The sequence below is a fragment of the Dermacentor albipictus genome, unplaced genomic scaffold (assembly GCF_038994185.2).
Source record: "Dermacentor albipictus isolate Rhodes 1998 colony unplaced genomic scaffold, USDA_Dalb.pri_finalv2 scaffold_14, whole genome shotgun sequence".
NCBI lineage: Eukaryota > Metazoa > Arthropoda > Arachnida > Ixodida > Ixodidae > Dermacentor > Dermacentor albipictus.
The window spans coordinates 8585123-8604690 of NW_027225568.1; the positions used below are offsets into that span (position 1 = coordinate 8585123).

Consider the following 19568-nt stretch of genomic DNA (forward strand, 5'->3'; position numbering starts at 1 on the left):
CGACCCTGGTCCGCTTTGGTTCTGGTTCTGTCTAAAAGATGCTTGAGCAGTTGCCACGTCGTCCGGCTGTTGATGCGGCCGTCCGCGGCGTCGCATGACCACAATTGATCACCACTGAATGTAAAAGCTTACTTATTTTGTGGCTTTTCCCTTCCCCGTCTCGGCAAACGCAAAACTGTCGCACGTGGAAGCTGCGTCGATTCAGCGTCTGTTCCGAGCAACCAAAAGCACTGTCAAACGCTGGCGGACTATTTGGCGCGGTAACACATAGCCTCAGAAGGCTGTTTGCGAGTATAGCGAAGAGTGAGAGCGAGAAAAAAATTACAGGGTCTCTTAAGGTCTCTCTCATTACAAGCCGTCGTTAGACATGTTGGTCATATCATAGTCATTACTAAGTATGTACGATTATGAAACGTACGGTGTCTGTTTATCAGTCTTCCTCTGGCGCTAGGATAATTTCTCTATTTACCTGGGCAATTATAGAATATTAGTTAAACGAGACTTGTATTTTGTAATTCAGGGCGCGACATCTCATGGGGAAACTGTTATGACATTATGAGATACCTAATTCAGTCGAATGCATTGCCGCTGTGTCCCAAGTATTTATTTTTCCCGCTTCACGCGCAGCGTGCCAAATGGAAAACATGACGCGTGATTCCGCGCCCACGCGCCGCTACACTAGTGCCCCGAATTTAGGTCATTTCAAGGAACTAAGGAAACTGATTGCCTTACTGGTGTTGCTGAGGGTCTCTCGAGTCCCTAGAGGAAGCGCTGGCCCTGCGGTCAGTAGCTTGGTCAGCAGCGGAGAGAGCCTAGACAGAGACAAGTTAAAATAGCGAACAACGAAATGCCTAATTACATCGTTGCGTAGAGAGCAGTCAGCTCGACAAGCTGCTGATAACGAAGAGCGAAGGCGAGGACTCAATGCTTAATGCTCGCATGCTTAATGCTCGCTGGAGAGGACACCTTCTATAACTTACCGGAAGCACGCTAGGCCGAGAGAGGTAGGGAATTGCCACTTGCGACCGGCGCTCGGTAAGTAGATTCTTGTTTAAAACTTCCTTATCTGTACCTTGCACCGTTAATTACGCCTGCAACGGATACGGTTCTATCAATCCTTTTCCTGTTTTATTAAATGCGGAAGAATTTCTGTACTAACCCAACAAGAAAACCCGTCCGTTCGGTACGTAATATGGCGATCGCTTTCAAGATACCCTGTAAAAAATATTTCCTAAAAAAAAAATTTCTAGCAACTGCTTTCCCTGAAAATTGCTGTAAAGCTCTGTTTTCTGTTTCTGATTTTTTCTGGTATTTAACAAGCTTTTTCAGTTTTACATTAACAGAAATTTCGTTTTTAATGACAGTTACCTATTTTGTATTACAGAAAGAGTTCTGTTTTCAGTTCAAGCATATTCTGTTATATTAATAATATTTCTTGTTTAATGTTACAGAAAATGTATGTGTAAAACAGTTATCCTTTCTGAGGCACAGAAAAATCTTTAGTTTTTGTTTGTATTTTGGTGTTACTTCACTTTTTTTATGTTCCACTGTACAGGGGGGGAATTTTGATGTGTAAAAGACAATTTTCTATCGTGATAAATATTGGGTGAACCAGGACTGTCGCTGAAGCTTGCGCTTTTAGCCGGCATTTTTCTTCATGAGGGCAGTTGCCGCGCTCACGAAGAGAATTTCCTTTTTCGAAACGTTGACTGCAGTCGATATTCTTTGTTCGACCACTGTTCGCTTCTAGCCTCCATTTTCCTGTGAACTTCTGCCCGGTTTCAGTTTTCTGTCACGCATCAGATAATCATTAGAAAATAACAAATATCGTGTAGATATGCAGCTGGTCTCTAAACAAGAATTAAGCTTTGTTGTAAAAGCTGAGCATATTCAAATGTAGCTCAAAACACAAAGGTAATACGCAGCGCTTGTGTGTGTCTGTTTTTACTTTACTCAGTTTTCTTGCGCTGTTGCTAAATTGGCAACACATTTTCACTCAGTGGCTGTAAGAAAGATTTTGTAATTGAGGATATTGTAGAAGAACTTTTGTTATATTTTACATCAAAAGATCACTGTACAGATAAATATAAAATCAACAATACTAGTTGAACTGCTTATGCGCACTAGGTTCAGAAAACAAGTAGGATCCTACAGGTGTTATAACAGCTTAAAAATTGATTTCCCAGGGTGTACATAAACTTCCGTTTGCCATGGATCGCACGGGCACGTAAAGAAGGATAAACAGGCAAAAGTATATGCCCTTTCAAAGGAAGGCTAAGCGAAGTAAATAAATACGCACATCTTTCTGTATAATAGGCACTGATGGCCAATTTACTGAACTCCCCTCACCCTGCCAGTAAAGTTTTTTTAATTAGTCACGGCATGTATACATGCACACATTTTCGACAAATAGTAGCATCAAGATGGCTGTGCAGTATGTTTGAGGCATAATAGTAGGTGCGCATTATGTGTAATGTAACAGTGTCCAGATATTGTAAAGTGAAGTTGAGATGTGCGCATTTTCAAAATCCACATACAATAGAAAGTGCTTTTTTGATCTAAAGAAAAAAACTAAATTATAGGATTTTGCGTGCCAAAACCACTTTCTGATTATGAGGCACGCCGTAGTGGAGGACTCCGGAAATTTCGACCATCTGGGGTTCTTTGACGTGCACCTAAATCTAAGTACCACGGGTGTTATCGCATTTCGCCACCATCGGAATGCGGCCGGCGTGGATGTAAAGAAGAAGCGTTGTGGAAAGTGAGTCAGAGCCATCGTAGCTGACTGGCAAAATAGTAAACTGTTCTCACCTGAAAATTGTTTAATCGACTCCGCCAACACGTGCGTACTTTGCACGGCCGCGCTCAGTCGCGTGCGCCTTGTCTTGATAGGAATCTGCAGACAGCTCATGCTTTTGTGCGCACTGTGTGCTCGCCGCTCTTGCGCTGAGCCGATAGACCGCACGAAGGTCACTTCGCTCGCTGCTGCTGCTGCGCTTGCTCACACTATAGCGTTTTACCAGCGAGTGTCCACGCTCATCGAGTGCGAGGTGTTCATGTTTGCTTGTGCGCGTTGACACCGTCCTTGTTAATTCATTCAGTAAGCGACTATTTCCAAGTTTCTACTGCCGATAAAACTGCTATCCTTACTTCGTATAGCTGTCCACTAATTTGCTATCGCAATCGATGCTTCACTTTTCAGGCTAAACTGCGACTTTTTTTTTAGTTTGAAAAATAAAAAAAAAGCGCATGGAGCATACAGCCCAATTCGACCTACGAATGTGGATTACACGAAGAAGTGGACTTTAGCGACAGATTGCAGTGCTGGGTTGCTAATGAAAACGGTTCACTGAATAACTATTCCCAAGACCAGTGCCGACTGGAACGAACTTCCTCACTCCATCGCTGCCATTTCTGACGTTGACAATGTCAAGACCACTGTTTTTTCGGCCGCTTACTTAAACCTATTAATGTATAACTATGTACTGCTTTTTTTGTACTTGCCACTCCTTATTGTAATGCCTTCGGGGCAAGAAAGTAATGGAAATGAATAAATAAACAAACGAATGAGTAAAGTATTCTATCTGAGTCACATGTACAAACTCCGAAATCGAGGCCAAGTAATCAAGTCATTGCTTCATAGTAGAAACTGGAACTCTATAGCGACACTTTCGAGACATCCGTCTCCAAAATATGTTAACAAAAAGCATTGGCGTCATAGTTAAGCTCATTCTGGACCATTTCGTGCACGCGTCTAGGGAAGCTATCACCTGGAACACCCATGAATTTCATGGCAGACTTCAAGGCCGCACATCTTAAAAGTCCCGAAAGGCATAAGATCGGATCATCTGGCGCAATATAGGGGCAACGAGATCGCTGGGAAAGGCATTCGTGCTGTTGCCGACAGGTTTGGCAATAAATACTACTTTAGCGGTTTTCCATGAGTTCGGAAGAGAGCTGTTATTGAAGCCGCGATTATAGTATTCTGTGAGGGCAGAGATAGGTTTGTCGTCCAATCGCACTGCTGTATTTAGTCGCAATGATCAAACTTCTCCCCCAATCACCCTAAGTAGCTTTGGCACTCCTCAGGGATCCCTGCTCTCGTCTTTTCTATTTAACCTAGCTGTGGGGTCTATTGCTGGAACGCTGCCACAAATACCAGATCTCCAATATTCCTTATATGCAGACGACATTACCCTATGGATTAAGGGTGGCTCGGATGGCTACATTCAATATGCCTTACAAGAGGCTGCAGATGCAGTGGCTACGAGAGCCGAGTTCATGAACCTCGAGTGCTCGCCTGCCAAATCTGAGCTGTTACTTTTATCCGTAAATAAACGCGATACGCCCAACATTCAGATTAACATTAAAGGAAAGCGAGTTCCCGAAGTAGACAACATCCGTGTACTTGGCATGCACCTTAAATCTAACCGACTCAATACGTATACAGTTCAAACAGTTACTGCCAACGTAGGCCACACCACTAGGCTTATAGGAAGGGTGTACAATAAACATGGAGGTCTCCACGAGGGAAAATTGGTAAGACTGGTATTAGGGTTTTCCCTCAGTAAAATCACATTATCCGTTCCTTATCTCTGCTTAACTAGGGACGAGGAAGATAAACTCACTGATATGCAGGCTCTACAAATTTTCCCTTGGAGTGCCAAGTAGAGCCTCCACTGAGAGACTTCTGGCTACTGGTACCTTGGATACATTTAGTGAGCTCGCAGAAGCCCCCCTGCAAGCTCAATACCAGTGCTTATCGAACACCCACACTGGGAGGCACATCTTAAACTCTTTAAGTATTACCCCAGCACCCACGACCAATGAGAAATTCAATATTCCTCACCCGATACATGAGCACTTTCATATCCCTCCTCTCTCTAAGAATATGCACCGTGTTCATCACGAACATACAAGGCAACAACGAGCTAAAGCCCTGTAGAAACAGTTATTTGACTACAAAGATGTGCTCTATGTCGAGTCCGCAGAGTATCCGTGTGGACACAAATTCGCCATATCAGTCGTTGACTCCACTGGCAGTGTTGGGACGGGAGCATCTATTATAGCCTCTTCGGAGGAGGAGGCGGAGGAGGCAGTGGTGGCACTCGCCGCAACAATACCCAATTCCCAATACCCAATACCCAATACCCAAGTAACGCATACCCGAGGTACTATGGCGTAAACTACAGACTCGCACTTTTCTATCTCCTGCCTTAGGTCACAAAATTCACCCGGGAATATACCCTACCTCAGCCTGCAAGATTTGTCCTGCTAGCAGAGCGGACCTTCACCACATTATGTGGCAATGCAAGAACCACTCCCCTCCCACTAACCTTTGTAGTGTTTTAAGTAGTAGGGAGCTGTGGGAGGCTGCCATGCGCAGCTACAACCCCGAACTTCAGGAAGCTACCCTTAGGTGGGATGAGGTGGCACAGGAGGACTACCGCGAGTAGGATAACTTCCCCCGCCTTCTTTTCGCAGCCCCTTTCCCTCTAAGATAGGATAAATAAAGTTGTTTCACTCTCTCTCTCTCTCTCACGTCCAACTCAGTTTTGCCGTTTCATAATAATTGTATATATCCAAATTATAGCACACATCCACGTTTATATATCTAGATATGAAATTAACATTGAGAGCATTTATTGGCGCAGCGCCCCGTTTGTCCTACACAGAGGGACATAGTGAAAGTAATGATCAACTAGTTTTTGTACGCAAGTCTGAAAACTCACAAGAATGGGCTTTTAGCGGTGCATGCCACCATATTTACTGCAGTCATGGATGACAGTTTGGTATCAATAGCTTACATGATCTACCCATATAGTAATAAACTCATAATATTTGTCAAGAACATGACAGCACACGATTTGTGAATTACTGGTGAAAGAACAAATTTGAGCCGCAGAATTTTATAACACGCTTAAGATTGCGTATGACAACCCGTGAATGAGCTCAAGCAGTGTACGAAGGTGGCTAACATATCTTGAAGATGACCATACGAGCATTGAAGATCAGTCTCGGATTGGTCGCCCTCGGAGAGCCGCTACTGAAACCAACAAGTAGACCATTCATGGAATGAGAATAATGCCTAGGCTCGTAACAATAGACGAAACTACCGTTCATAGATATGCAAAATTGATTTAGAGATTAATGTTATCTACAGTTTTAATATTATATGACAGATTGCCTGTTTGTTTTTCCTTTTCTTTTTTTCACTATAGTTGACTCGCTAAGCATAAGACAGGTATGCTTTGCGGGTGTATTTTTATGGAAGCAGAGAGCGAAAACGCTCGCGCACGAAGATTCGGATCTCTGGAGCGTCATACGTTACGGTCACGAAGGCAGAAATTCATGCGACAGCGACAAACACGGCGCGTAACAGGTAACAAAATAAAGCACGTAGCCCATTCCACGAGCCCGTTTGAAATTGCATAATTTTAGCATGCATGGAATACCCCTGTTTGGAACGAGGCAGCGACACTCATTGGCTTCTGCAGATGCTTAGGGAACGCAGGGAACCACCCTCTTGGTTAACCAAACTGCTCACCCTTTTCGATGGAAACACTCCGAAGTGAAATGAAAAGAGCACAATTGATCCCAGTTTTTTTTTGGCTCCCAGCCTTCTTGTTGAACGGCTGGCTTCCCCTGACTTCGCACCGCAGCATTTTTTTGAAATCTGTTGAAGAAAAACAGCGTTAGTGCGAGAAAAGAGAAGGCAAACCTGAAACATGGCCGCTTAGCTATTAAATAAGCGCACATCGAGCAGCTGCGGTTGAGCATAGCGTGCGTTGTTTTGAGCAAATTTGGGTACTTACAGGTGAAAAGATTTCCCAGGTTCTTTCTTTGTATTCGTGCGTCCGTAAGCGATGCACGACAATACCATTCTTCATTCTAATTGCGTCACATTCACTATTACCCGTTTTTTCGTCGGATCTCCGCAAGTCAACACGCCACTCGCACAGCCGGCCGGCATCTTTTCTGCTTATGGCAAGATGGCGTCGTACTGCTTCAGATGAAGAGAGCGCCATCCCCTCTAGCAAAATTTTTGTATGACTTCCCTGCCGTCCCTCTAAGGAAGAAAAAAAAAAGGTGTCGTGGCCCGCTGCTACGGTCAGCGTTACATTATACGGTCAGACAACAGCTGTGTACCACGTTTTAGAGCCTTGACAGACGGCGTCACTAAAAGCAATGAGAGTGCTATATCGCTTCTTGTGGTCGGCGGGCCGTGCGAGAAAGACCGTGAGAGTGATGCGTACAGCATCAGCTTTGGTGAATCCATTTACGTTTCTCTACGCTTCTTCGTAAGAATCGCCGGAAATGAAGAGGCTGATCGGGTGGCTTGAACTTGCGCTCATAACAACTGTGACTGCCCTGCAATTTTGTGGATGCTTGATGACGCTCGTCTAGTGATTCGTCGCCACCTACTCAAGCAGCATCCGGACCAGCGTGTCGCATATGGAACGTTCCCGACCCGTGTTCGTGGTCTAGGCTTGCCTCGTCGCGCTATAGCACAACTGCTCAAGCTGAGGGCTGGCGGCGTGAACATGCGCGAACGCTTACATAAACAAGGACGTGTGGCCAGTCCATCGTGTACTTCTTGCGGCTGCTGCGAGACACTTCAGCACCTAATTTTTCAGTCTCCCGCTTTCAGTGCGCAGCGCATGTCGCTAGTGAGAGCTTATCATCTCCTTGGCCTGTGGTGTACGATACTCGACGAAGTTTGTACCCCAGTGGTTGTGCTTATAAACGTGATCAGGCTCATCGCGCTCTACTTACTTTTTTAGAGTTAACTAACTTAGGTTCACGCTTGTAGCGTCGAAACTCTTTCTTCTACTTACCATTCTGTAGTTTCGTATCCTTCAATGACCGGCCCTACTGTGTGTGACCTGTACTGTGTGTTCTACTTTATCCTTTTTTATTTGTCGTGTTGCTTTTCTTTTCTCTTTCCTCCCCTCCTTCCTATTTCCCATTTCTGTGTTGCTGTCACCTCCCTTCCGAAGAGTAGGCAGGCGTTGTGCCCCTTCCGGTGGCAGTTGCCAGCCTGCTCCTCGCTTTCCCTTTCCTGTTAAATGTATATATGCGTTCAAAACAAATAATAATTATAATACCCTTCTTCTCTCTACCCCCTCCCCCCCTCCCCCCACCCTGTTTTTTCACGTATGACTTCCCCCCAACCACTGTGCACGGCAGCGAAGTGGACCATTTCTCGTTAACGTTACCAATCTCAGCGTGCTTGAGATTGGTATGATATGAAAAGGCACCGTACTGCTACGCAAGCTTTGCAAGGTGCCTTGCAAGTAAGCTTAACTCGAGTTTAGCTTGGAGGGAAAGTTGGGCTGAGCACTGCAAAATGCTCCAACAGGCTTAAACAACAAAAAGGACTAGACACACACCACGTATACTTTCAAGCAATTTATTTGAAACCCTGTAGTCAAGTAGACATGCACAGACAGTCTTCCCCAGTGACTGCGATCGCGAGATATAGAACAGTACAGTTACACAAATGTTCGTCCCTGAGCGCCATTCCTGCCTCTTTGATTACAATATGAGCGCTCTATTTTTCCCTTACCAATTGGTCACTGTATCTTTTGGTAACCAGCGCAGCCAGAGATTTAGTTTATGCTTGAATTTCTGGAAATTTAATAAAATACACTAGCCTTCACACGAAACATTTAGAAAATGTATTAGTGAAATTCTCGCTTAGATGTCGCGCAGCAAATACATCTCCTTTCCTGCACGATGGGCTACCCACCACCGTAGACTTGTCGACTGCGTTCAGGTTTTCCTGTTAATAATACCACCGCGGGCGTGCATTTCGCCTCTAGCTAGCAGAGGCGTCAAACGTTATGCACTACACACAGTCCTTCTTGTTGCTACACTCCCAAAGCAACGAACGCTCTGCCCGCCGCTAAACTTAACACTTTTGAGCGCTGTGCTTGTAGAGAAAGCCAGCGCAGTTACAAAATAGTCCGCTGTGATCGCTCGATAAACTCACGGGTCGCGATCGCCCAATCGCGACATGTCATATGGGTTGCCCGTTCGGCTTACGTAGTGTGACGCCACTAGCGGCTTTTTTGTTTAGTAGTTTCGTCTGCGTCCGGGGCCACCGCCAGTACAGTACTTGACATCAAAGACCCGGTTGTCGCTCGTGCAGCACGTCTCAGGGCGGCTGTCATCGAGCGGGAGACCCCGCACCCACGAGGATCACCGCTTGCAAAACATGAGTGGCCGAAACGCACGTGGCTCTGTGCCCCCCCTCACTTGCCCGTTGCGGCTCGCATCGCAATGATGTCGTCACGGCGCACACTGGCCGGATCGAGAGACGCCTCAGCCGCCGTTTGACGCCACCCGTCTGGGCCCGAGACACAAGACAGCTGCGTCCGGCCACCGCGGCGCCTGGGACTGTCTCCCCTACGCTTGCCCGTCCTTCTCCTCCTCTCCGGAGCAGAGTACGGGACCGCAGTCTGAGCGGCGGACCATCCCGAGGCAGGAAGCACACACGCACGGGGTCTGGGAACGCAGCGGCTTCTGCTGCGGCTCTTGCGGGATCCACCGACCAACCATGGCTGATCACGGCGTTGACACGAGGTAGGCGCTCGAATTCCCAGGGCCATTGCCGGCAAAGCACTGCAGCAGGGGGTATACTTTCGCTAAAGGGACTAGCAACCGGACGCTAACCTCTCTAGCTAATGAGAGGTATACGGTCTACGGAGCGGTTTAGCGATCGCGACATTGGCAAGTGCGAAAACACTTAGGCTACATAAAACGATACCCCAGCGCGTGCTAGTTTTACAGACATTCCTTTTTTTTCAGCTCTTTCGCAAACCCTTTTCACTAGTGTGAACTTCCGCACACTACAGCAAAATTTGTACAAAAGGTCAGGTTGGTGCAGATTGATCATACAAGACCCACGCACTCGCAGGTCGAATCGGCTCGACGATCAGTGAGTGGCGGTATGAGCAAGGCATATCACTCCGCGATTCACTGACGTCCTAGCTTAGATGACCCCTATGGATACATATCTACAGAATCCACAGAGTCATGCGCTGTGTTGACGATTGCCTTCTGCTGAAGCGTCTGGTCTTTATATCGACTTGATGCAAGAGCCCCAATGAGAAAGGGCAAGGTCTCATTGCCTGATTCACTAACAATGCCTGATTACTTAGGGGAACCAGTGGTTTATTTTATGCATTTCCTGGTATACCCATTAGCTTTCGTTTCCCCCTGGACGCATGCATACAACTACACTTGCAAGGTTCACTCATGACGAGGTAAAAGGTTCGCTTGTTTTACGAGAGCCTTCAACCCAGGCAAGGCTATCTCTTAGCTTCGGCATGCTTAGCTTAGCTAAGCATACCGTTGAGCTAAGCTTGAGCAAATTAAAGACATAATTTTTGAGTCTATGGATACAGATAGGTGAGTAATTTTGGCACTGTAAGCTCGTTAACGTGTATTCAAAGCGCACATTTTATATATCTGTTCCACATTGGACAAGCTATGCATCTCGAATCAAAGTGAGTGAGGACCACGTTTCCTGCACAAAATATTAGTGAAAAAACTAATTCTTTTGAAAGCACCGTGCGTGCACGTGTGCCAGTTGATTTATGTTCACGCCATCATAATGGTGATGCCAGAGTGTTGTCTACTCGTACTCCATCTGTGCTGATATTTCATCCGTAAATGCGATGCTTATCATATGGCCTCGTGAGAGGATAAGTGTCAATCCGCATTTTTATTGGTGTGTCACGGTCACTTTCGTGTGATCTGAGCATTACTTACACGACCGTTTTGGTATTAATGGCGCAACCAATCGATTACGGGAGTTTATAGCGTGCACTTGGCTAAATTACCAACAATAGATGCCCACCCGCTCGTGAACTTACTCCCTACACTCCATCTTTTAACCTTACTCTCCAGGGACCTTGAAGTCAGTGTCTCTTTTTGCCTGATTTTGCAGCAGTGCGGATTAGGCAGAAAACGGGTGTAGCCAATATTATATAGTTGAGATTAAGAGTAAAAGATAGAGTTGGGCATGCCATGTAATGCGTAGGGCAGATAACCAGTTATCTGTAGGAGTTACAGAATGTGGGCTAAGGATGGCAAGCGCCGTCGAGCACGCCAGAGAATTAGGGAGAATTATGAAGTTATGAAAGTTGCAGGCATAACTTTGAACCAGCTGGCGCAAGATAGGGGCACTTGGAGATGGCTGGGAGAGGCATTCGTCCAGCAGCCATAAAAATAATAGATTGATGATGAAGATGATCTTCTTTCTGAGTGAGACCGCAGTGCGGCAGCGTTGAGCCCACTAGTGGTCATGATGTGTGCTGAGTGAGAAAAATTGAGGTTTTAGATTTGAAAATACAGAGCAGGCAGTTTTCTGCGAGTGAAAACACCTGCTCGCACCAGGCATACAGTGACAGTGAAATGATAAAGGAGCGTAACGTAAAGTCGTGCTTTAGAATCACAACGGCGCACTAAATTATAACTTTGAGTGCACAACAAAATCATTACGTAGGTTTGTTAAAGGCATTCATTCTACATTAATTTTAAAGCAATATGGACTTTGTGTAGGCGTAATCAAGATGAATATAGCGAGACATTCAAGTACAGAGGCGGAAGAAAATATGAACAATGCAAAGAAATGTCACTCCTAAGATGCTTATGAGATGCTTACAAGATGTGGCAAGAAGTTCAAATCATCTAGGGTAAGTGAGAAGTATGGATACTTAGGTTCGGGAGTGAGTGCGCTGGCTGCTGTCGTGTGTGTCTATATACGCATATCGTTCTTCTTGCCTCGGCTACACTGACTGGCGCTTCTAGTTCCTATGTACGCTTTGCCGGCCCGTGTTACTTGACAAGCAACCCAACTATCAGAGGATAGAAAAACTGCGCCGGCTCCAAGTCAAAGAGGTGAACATAAACTTATAATTGTCTTCAGTTAAGAAAATTATACGTTCGTCTTTATCGTGTACGGCTTATTGACAGCATCAACTTTCACCCCAGCGTGGCTGCATAAAACAGGCTCTGGTCCTTTGCATTTTTTTGTTTCATGCACTAGCAAGAAAACTTATTTAGGTGCTGACACTTCACTCGAATGCGTGACCACATGTCGTTCGCCGCTCCTCGTAAATTCTTTCAAAAAGAAAGAAACGGAAAGTAGTGCCACGACAAGGGCACCCATCAAGCCGCGGTGGGCCTATGCAGGATGTGTTGCAGGATAGTTCGGTATCGTGGCTCGCACGGGTACATGACAGAAGTATTCCAGCGAGGGGGCCCACCAGGAGCGCAGCTGAATGTAGCAAAGCGAACACTATAATTGGCCGTGCTCCCCGCCGTGGTGGGCGGCCGAAAGTTCGACACCTAAACTATCCTTACAGCGTGGCTATATATGCGCTACACGGTACTGAGCGTCGAGCAAACACGCAGTAACGGTGTTTCTGTACATTGCTTGTACAAATGTTTTCGACTTGAAAGAGTTTTTTTTATCAAGCTGAATGTGCCGTATTTTCGTATCACGTTCTTGAAGTCTTTGCTTTGGTAGCACTTCTAGTGCATTCCCAGAATGCGGCTATGACCGGTTGAGGAAACGCCGGCAGCACGACAGCAACAATATAGAAATGTTGAATATAGAAACAATATAGACACGCTCTAATAACTGATTTGGCTTCATGTAAGATTTCGTTAGCGCATGCCGTATTTATTCATTCCCCTTTTCCAGGAATCTTTCCTCAATACTACGAGCTTGTTTTGTCAACTCTTAAGAAAGACACGAAGTTCGCGCTCGATGTCTTATTGCTTAATATCCTGTAGAGTTGGTCATTCAGTTGTGTGTTGCTTTTGTGAACGTTCCCGGTTGTGTACTATTAAAAGTGTAATTGACATCGTAAACAATTCTCTTATTTTTTAGTTCAATAGCGAACACGTGATCTTCCAATATCGCATTTTCTTTATTTCTTCTTAAAACCGTGCCAAGTGCATGAGTTACTCTGTATTGGGCCATTACAACGTTTTAGTTCATCCTGTACTCTGTCTAGAAGCGTATTAATAAGCATCCAGACGTGACACTTCAACTGCGGCATTTGTACTTACAGAGTGACCAAGCATTACGGAAATTTTAACAATCGCCTGTTGCAGATAACATTATCATAAATCTTGAGCTGGATTATTCAGAGATGCGGACATAACTTGCACGAGAAATCGAAACACATCTTCAACTATTAAAAAAAAAAACTAATAGACTTTTTAAGTCTTTGATTTACGGCACATATTGCAATTTACGAATTGCAGTCGGTAAGTTTGCGGTGTCGTATCCAATTGGAATTAATTTCCAGAATGACACCAATTTGGAGATATACGCCATCAAACTTGTCGTAAAAATGCCCCTTTCTTCACAGAGCTATCGTTTATGTATTGCAGCACAAAAGTAGCTAGCACGCCTTTGTATTTTGTCCCACATTTCATTCATCGTTTTCCTGTCACCAGCTAGCAAATGTTAGAAGTCTCCACCCGGTGCCAAGGCGCGCCTGCCCGTATCAAGATTCTTGAAAGTTATAGCCGATTGTATCTGTTGTCTATGTTGTAGTGGAGCGTTGTGTAATCAGACTAGATGAACGACTCGAATAGTGTTGCACTTTCTGGAGGGTACACGAGCACTAGAGATTTAGCTGGAACCGTCGACGACGAAGGTTAATGTCCACATGTCTCACCGACATTGTAGCTTTCCATATACTATATATGGAGGCTGAGTACCATTATCAAGCCATAAGGCACGTCGCCGTGATTCTCAACTGGTAAATATCAGATTCCATGTGGTGTAATTGAGTCACTTTTTTATAGTTCGCTGAAGTACGTGCCAATGAAATATGGGACCCTAGCATTCCATAAAAAATCTTCTATTGTTTCTGGTTTTCTGCAGAATATACAATTTACTCTACAACACGAAGATTCCTTTATCTTGCCGCTATGCTTTTACTGGTAAAGTGTTTGTTTGAAGCTTTAAAAAAAAGAAGAAAAAAAAAGCATGCGGCCATATCGGCATTCCTTTAACTCGTTCTGAGACGTCCATTCTTCAGCCTCCAGTGTATACGGTTCAGTACAACGGCACAGGCAGCACAACATCCAGCAAATCTTTGTCCAGCTTTTTCCCTTTCGCTGTACTGAAGTATTCAAAAGAAAATCGTGCCTTAAGCATGCGAAAACCAACAACTTCGCGCCAGTAACCTCTTATACTATGCATCGCAAACATGTATAGCAGTATAATTTGCATAAACAATGAACTCCGGTAGTGCATTGTGTTGGTGAACTTGTATAACTGTGAGCAAAAATGGATCACACTGATCCCTTAAAAATATAAAACATGACACGTTTTCAGCATTGCCATTTGTTGGGCGTGTTGGTAAACTGAAAGCATATTTAGCGCCAAAAAATAAGGACGGAAGCGAGACGACACCACAATGCGCTAACTTGAAGTTAGCGCATTGTGGTGTCGTCTCCCTTCTGTCCGTGTTTGCTGGCGCTAAATATGCTTTGCTGATGACACCTTTTGTCTGATGAAGAGGTGCGACAGATCAAGCCCACCTTTTTAACGGACGAAAACAGGTTAGCTCGACTAGTTCGCTCCCAACCTCCTCCGCATATACACTGCAAGCACTCTGTGAATCATTTGTAGGTTAACACGCTACTGTATACAGCCTTTCTGGAATTCATGGTTTAGTAAGTGGTAGTGTCGCCACGTGGCGTAGTGACCTTAAACTGTTCAAACTTCCCGCTGTGACTTATGATGACGTCAACGAAACAAACATAAAATGATTAAAAGCCATTCATGTGCACTGAACTTCACCACAAAGCTTGTCCCGCGGGCGTTATCAGTATTCTTGATAAAGAGTGGCCGCTCGTCGGCTTGAAATTACTTGTTGGAAATTACGGTTGTAAATTACTAACAACGTTTAGTCGCGACGAGGCAAACCCAGCGGTGATTGATTTCAGGCTTCACAGGGGCTTCCTGGAAGGCAGCCACGGTATTTTTTTTTCTTTTTCTGCTTTTTTAATGCTGCGAAGTCAACTCCAATGTCGCCTATTCAAGTACATGTAAAACGCAGAAACGCTTTTCTGAGATAACCACAAGGCCGACTTTAATGAAATTTATTGCACTTGAAAGAAGATATTAGATTCTAGTGAATGTGAGAAGTAGAATTTAAAATAATTCTGGATGTTTTAAAAAGAGTTTTCAAAAGTTGATATTGAAAAATATAGAAGCACGACGCTTACTAATTCGCTGCTCGCTACCTGGTATAGATATCGCAGTTCTGTAAACTATCCATGAGAGCATCCAAAGCGGACAAATTTCATACGTCGATTTATATCTTACGTGAATTGGTTACATTATTTACAAGGGTTTCGCAAAAGTTCTACTCACCAATTAGTGGTATTTTTGAGAGTCATGCATAATGCACCAATTTTGTCCTCTTTAGATGTACCTTTAGGTGCAATTGACAAAATTGTTATATCCTATTTGATTGCTCATTTACATACAGTTTCGTTTGCTGAAGATATGCGATTTGTACTAATTTTATTAAACAAATTGCGGCGTAAATAAACAATTCACAACCAACAGCCACAACCAACAGTAGCTATATTCTAAATTTTTCTTTAAATGCAAAAAATTTGATCAAATTTGGTGCATGTGGTTGCCGAGAAAAACGATTTCTCAATTTTTATGCATTTAGATACGAGGTCCGAGCTAAAACTTTCTCAGCGTCGAGCAGCATCTAGTAGAGACGCCGTCGTGGACAGCTTTTGATTTTCACCTATCGGTTTCGTTAAGGTATCCACTATAATTTCTCTAGCAACTTTCTTTTCCGTACTGATGGCCTACTGCAGCAGCTGCAAATCGAGAAAAGATGTTCTTAGGTATTAAGATGGACGCATGAACAAGTTGGTTTTACACCTTGGGGCAAAATGTATGACACAATAATTGCGCGAACTGTTTCTTTGTCGTCGTCCATTAGCACGCTATGGCCGAAGCAGCTCACAATGTCACGTCACATTTACTGGTCGCCAGGCGAGGTACACCTTTGGGCATGACATATACAGTACTTGCATTTAGTTGTAAAAAGACGGCTCTGCAAGTCACGGTTATTCACGCGCGTGGAAGATGATGCCTATTTAAGATTATTGTGCAGTAATACATGCATGATTTGCCTGTTCTTCATATTGTCTACTATGTTGCAGTTCTGCCATTATAGCATAGCCTCAATGCAGACTAGCAGGTGTCGAACGCCAAAAACGCTGCCCACGTACTCAAAGGCCTCGCGCACAACTCCTGACACTTACTTGCATTCAAGGGTTGCTATTGGCGGCGAGGAGTTACGGAGTCGCCATCTAGCGGAAGCGCCTCGCTGGCGTAGTATGAGGGATCAGGCGGCGCGCTCCTCATAGGTTTTGCTGTCAGCGCTCACTGAAAACACCACGCGCGAGCCCTCCCGGACGTTTCTGTAAGTACTTTCGAAACGAGAGAAGTTTTTTACTGTCAAAATAGTAATCTTGGGCAAACTGAAAGCACACAATCGTTTACAGACGCTACCTCTTCACCGAATACGTACAGTGAACGCCACTGCGCGCGGTCGCCGCGATGGAGTATCCCGAACCGGCTTCTTGCGTGAAAGGTAGGTAAACGGTGAGAGCAAGCTATGTGAAATATGTTCTTATAGTGTTTGTATAACTAAATGGAGCGTAATAGAATGAAGTCTCAATGCAGCGATCGCAGATTCCCGGCGCGGCGCGTCCATGGATGCTTGTCCGCGCACTGTTTCGCTTTCTCCGCGCGCTATTTCGCACCGTGCCATGAGCTTTAGGCCGCAGAATATGAGCATTTGACAATATACAATCAACCATTGTTGCGTGGGTGTTATCAGAGCTGTTCAAAAATAACTTCATTGTAGAGACTTCGACGCCTACGGGGACTGTGATGTGCCGTCGCGACGATTCAATCTTATTTTTTTCTTCTAAATTCTTTGACCTTTCAATATTATTTCTCGAGTTGCGTCGCACTGTATGTTTATCGGTGTTCTCTGCGTCCAATTTCCCACTGCTCCTTTTTTGTAATCCAGTGCATGCATTAATTCATAACACAAACATGACCATATGCCATGCTTTGTTAAAATGTGCTTCTTACCGCTCTCAACTTGGCAGTATCTATAGCATCGACAAGTTCATAGACCAAACCGTCATGACATTAGTCGGGCAGCGGACTCGGGCGAGTGCAGACCGCGCGCCGTAGCAGAAATCTTCCTCGCGTGTGTGCTTGCTGCATACCCGAGTTGTAGCCGATGTTTGCCGGTTTTATGTTTCGCGAGCCAAACTTCACGCAGCTTGTCCTGCGGCTACGTGTGAATAAGGCTGACTGCGGGCTCCGTTGCGTACATCCGGCCCTGCGGCACCGAGCAGTAGCCTACCATGTTGCGCGCCTTCAAAGGCAGCCACTACCTATTGTAGTGCTTTCAAGCGTTGTAAAGGAGACACTCGAAGCGGGAAAATTTCACCACTAAATGAGGACTGCAGCGTACGAGGGAATTTAAACTCGTTTTCAGCTCGCTTCGGCGCGCCCGAAGCAGCCGACGCGGCCGCTATGTCCACGTGATCCCTCCTAGCACGTCACGCCGACGGTGGCGCCAGCTTTTCCAGTGGTGGAGCTCGAGGCCAATACTGTTGAGCACATCATTAAGGAGTGTTCGCAGTTCTAGGAAGGGGACAGTTGGCACATCAGACAATTTATTCGCATCGTCATTGTGTGAAAATCGGTATGAGCCATCGAAGAATGGCACTGTAATTAATGGAATGGAGTCCGCGCCCCAAATTTTAGACCCATCCTTGGCACTGTAAGAGCCGATGAATAAGCATCTCACTTATATGTGTAGTCATCCGATAGTTGCCGGACGCAGGCGTCGGCCATAAGAACTATTGGACCTCTCCTCAAAGCTTACCGACATGGTCGCCTTATTTCGTAGCATCGGGTATCAGCTGAACTTTTTCAACAATCAATTTATTCGTCCTCATTTGGGCTCCCTGCCAACGTACGTTATGGTTTTTTATCCTTAAGTTATTTTTATATTTAAGTTAGTGCTGTCTTGATATTTCCATCCGTTTCAACTTTCCCAAGATGCCCGCATTTTTGTCGGCCTATGTTCATATCTTGGGGAATTTTCGATGGACATTAAAACCATAGCACAGCCCCTGACCATGCTACTCAAGAAGTCATTTCCCTGAGGCCGTGTGCAAGCTTTTGTCTTCTTGCTGTTCCTCAACTTCCTGAATTCACTACCAATTGTAGCCCATTTTGACGACTATACATTACCACGGTAGTCGGCAACCACGCAAAGGCCATTGGATAGAAACTGTTTAAATCAAATTTACCGTAGAACCAACATCCGCTTTTTCCCACTTCGAATATACCTATTCTATTAATGAGCCCGATCGTTAAGCGTATAACTTCACAGTCTACAATGTTATGCGGATCCAACGCACTGTACGAATCGATGTAAGCGAAGTGCTCTGTGCTGTTTGCTTTGATTTGCGATATATAGCGGTGATGGTAACTGCGAATATTTTATTTCTTCAACGTTTGGTGCAATACGAGAGTAGTGAGTTGATGGTACATGTTGCCTTGCTTGTACCATTGCTGTTAATCTGCATAGTACACGGAACATACAGGGGGACATGTTTGGTTGAGGCGTTGTTGTGCGCCATTGTTTGTAACCTATGAGAAGGTTGAGCATTGTTATTGCTTGACATGGCACATCACATCACTGCAGAAGTGTTGGCAGAATTATAGGGCTATACGTGCCAAAAACACAATCAGATTATGAAACACACCATAGTGGCGGACTTCGTAAATTTGGACCACCTGAGGTTCTTTAACGTGCACCTAAATCTAAGTACACGGGTGTTTTCGCATTTCGCCCCCATCGAAACGCGGCCGCCGTGGCCGGGATTTGATACCGTGATCTCATGCTAACGACGCTCTTTACGCAGCACTTTCGTCTTATGCGTGGTTGTGAACCGGAGTGAAGGGCAGGAGGGTAACATGCCTTACCGAAATAAAACATTCGGAATAACCCTTTGTTTGACGGTTCGACATATTTCAAGGGCCCACATACGAACCACCAGCAAGTCAGTATCAGCTTGCAAAGTGGCAACTCAGATGAAACTTTTTCAAGCGGATAGGCTTTTAATTATCATAAAGATATTTTTATTAAAATTTGCTTCCCTGCCATGAGGTGGAAGCCGCCTAATAAGCATTTATGTCTTTCGTCACCCCGCCTATTGAAATCGATCGCCGGTAAACGACGCTTTAGATCACCAATTTCGACTTATTAGGCAGTTTCTTATCTATATAAGGCCACCCAATAGTTAGTACAGGCATTGCACTTTCAGAATCAGTTTAATTTTTTGCACTCCGGCGATCTCATAATTTTTGACGGACATTTTTGCGAACTAATGTGTGCATGCTGTAGCGAAAAGAGACGTGGCTGTCACCTTCTGCCGCGCTCGAGAAAAAATCATGCCGCTCA

At 44.9% G+C, this 19568-nt stretch overlaps 1 protein-coding gene and 1 long non-coding RNA gene across 2 annotated transcripts in view; one reads left to right on the top strand and one right to left on the bottom strand.

Moving 5' to 3' along the window:
* The first annotated feature begins 9301 nt into the window (after positions 1–9301).
* Loxl2 (Lysyl oxidase-like 2) overlaps positions 9302–19568 on the top strand; it is a 158625-nt gene continuing 148358 nt past the window's right edge. The window contains exon 1 of the mRNA XM_065438715.2: positions 9302–9588. Within this exon, the coding sequence (XP_065294787.1) occupies positions 9563–9588 (26 nt within the window). The 5' untranslated portion in view covers positions 9302–9562. The remainder of the gene's footprint in view (positions 9589–19568) is intronic.
* Positions 9493–19568, bottom strand: part of LOC135907042 (uncharacterized) — a 39864-nt gene continuing 29788 nt past the window's right edge. The window contains exon 3 of the long non-coding RNA XR_010565872.2: positions 9493–9627. This is a non-coding gene — a long non-coding RNA (uncharacterized lncRNA). The remainder of the gene's footprint in view (positions 9628–19568) is intronic.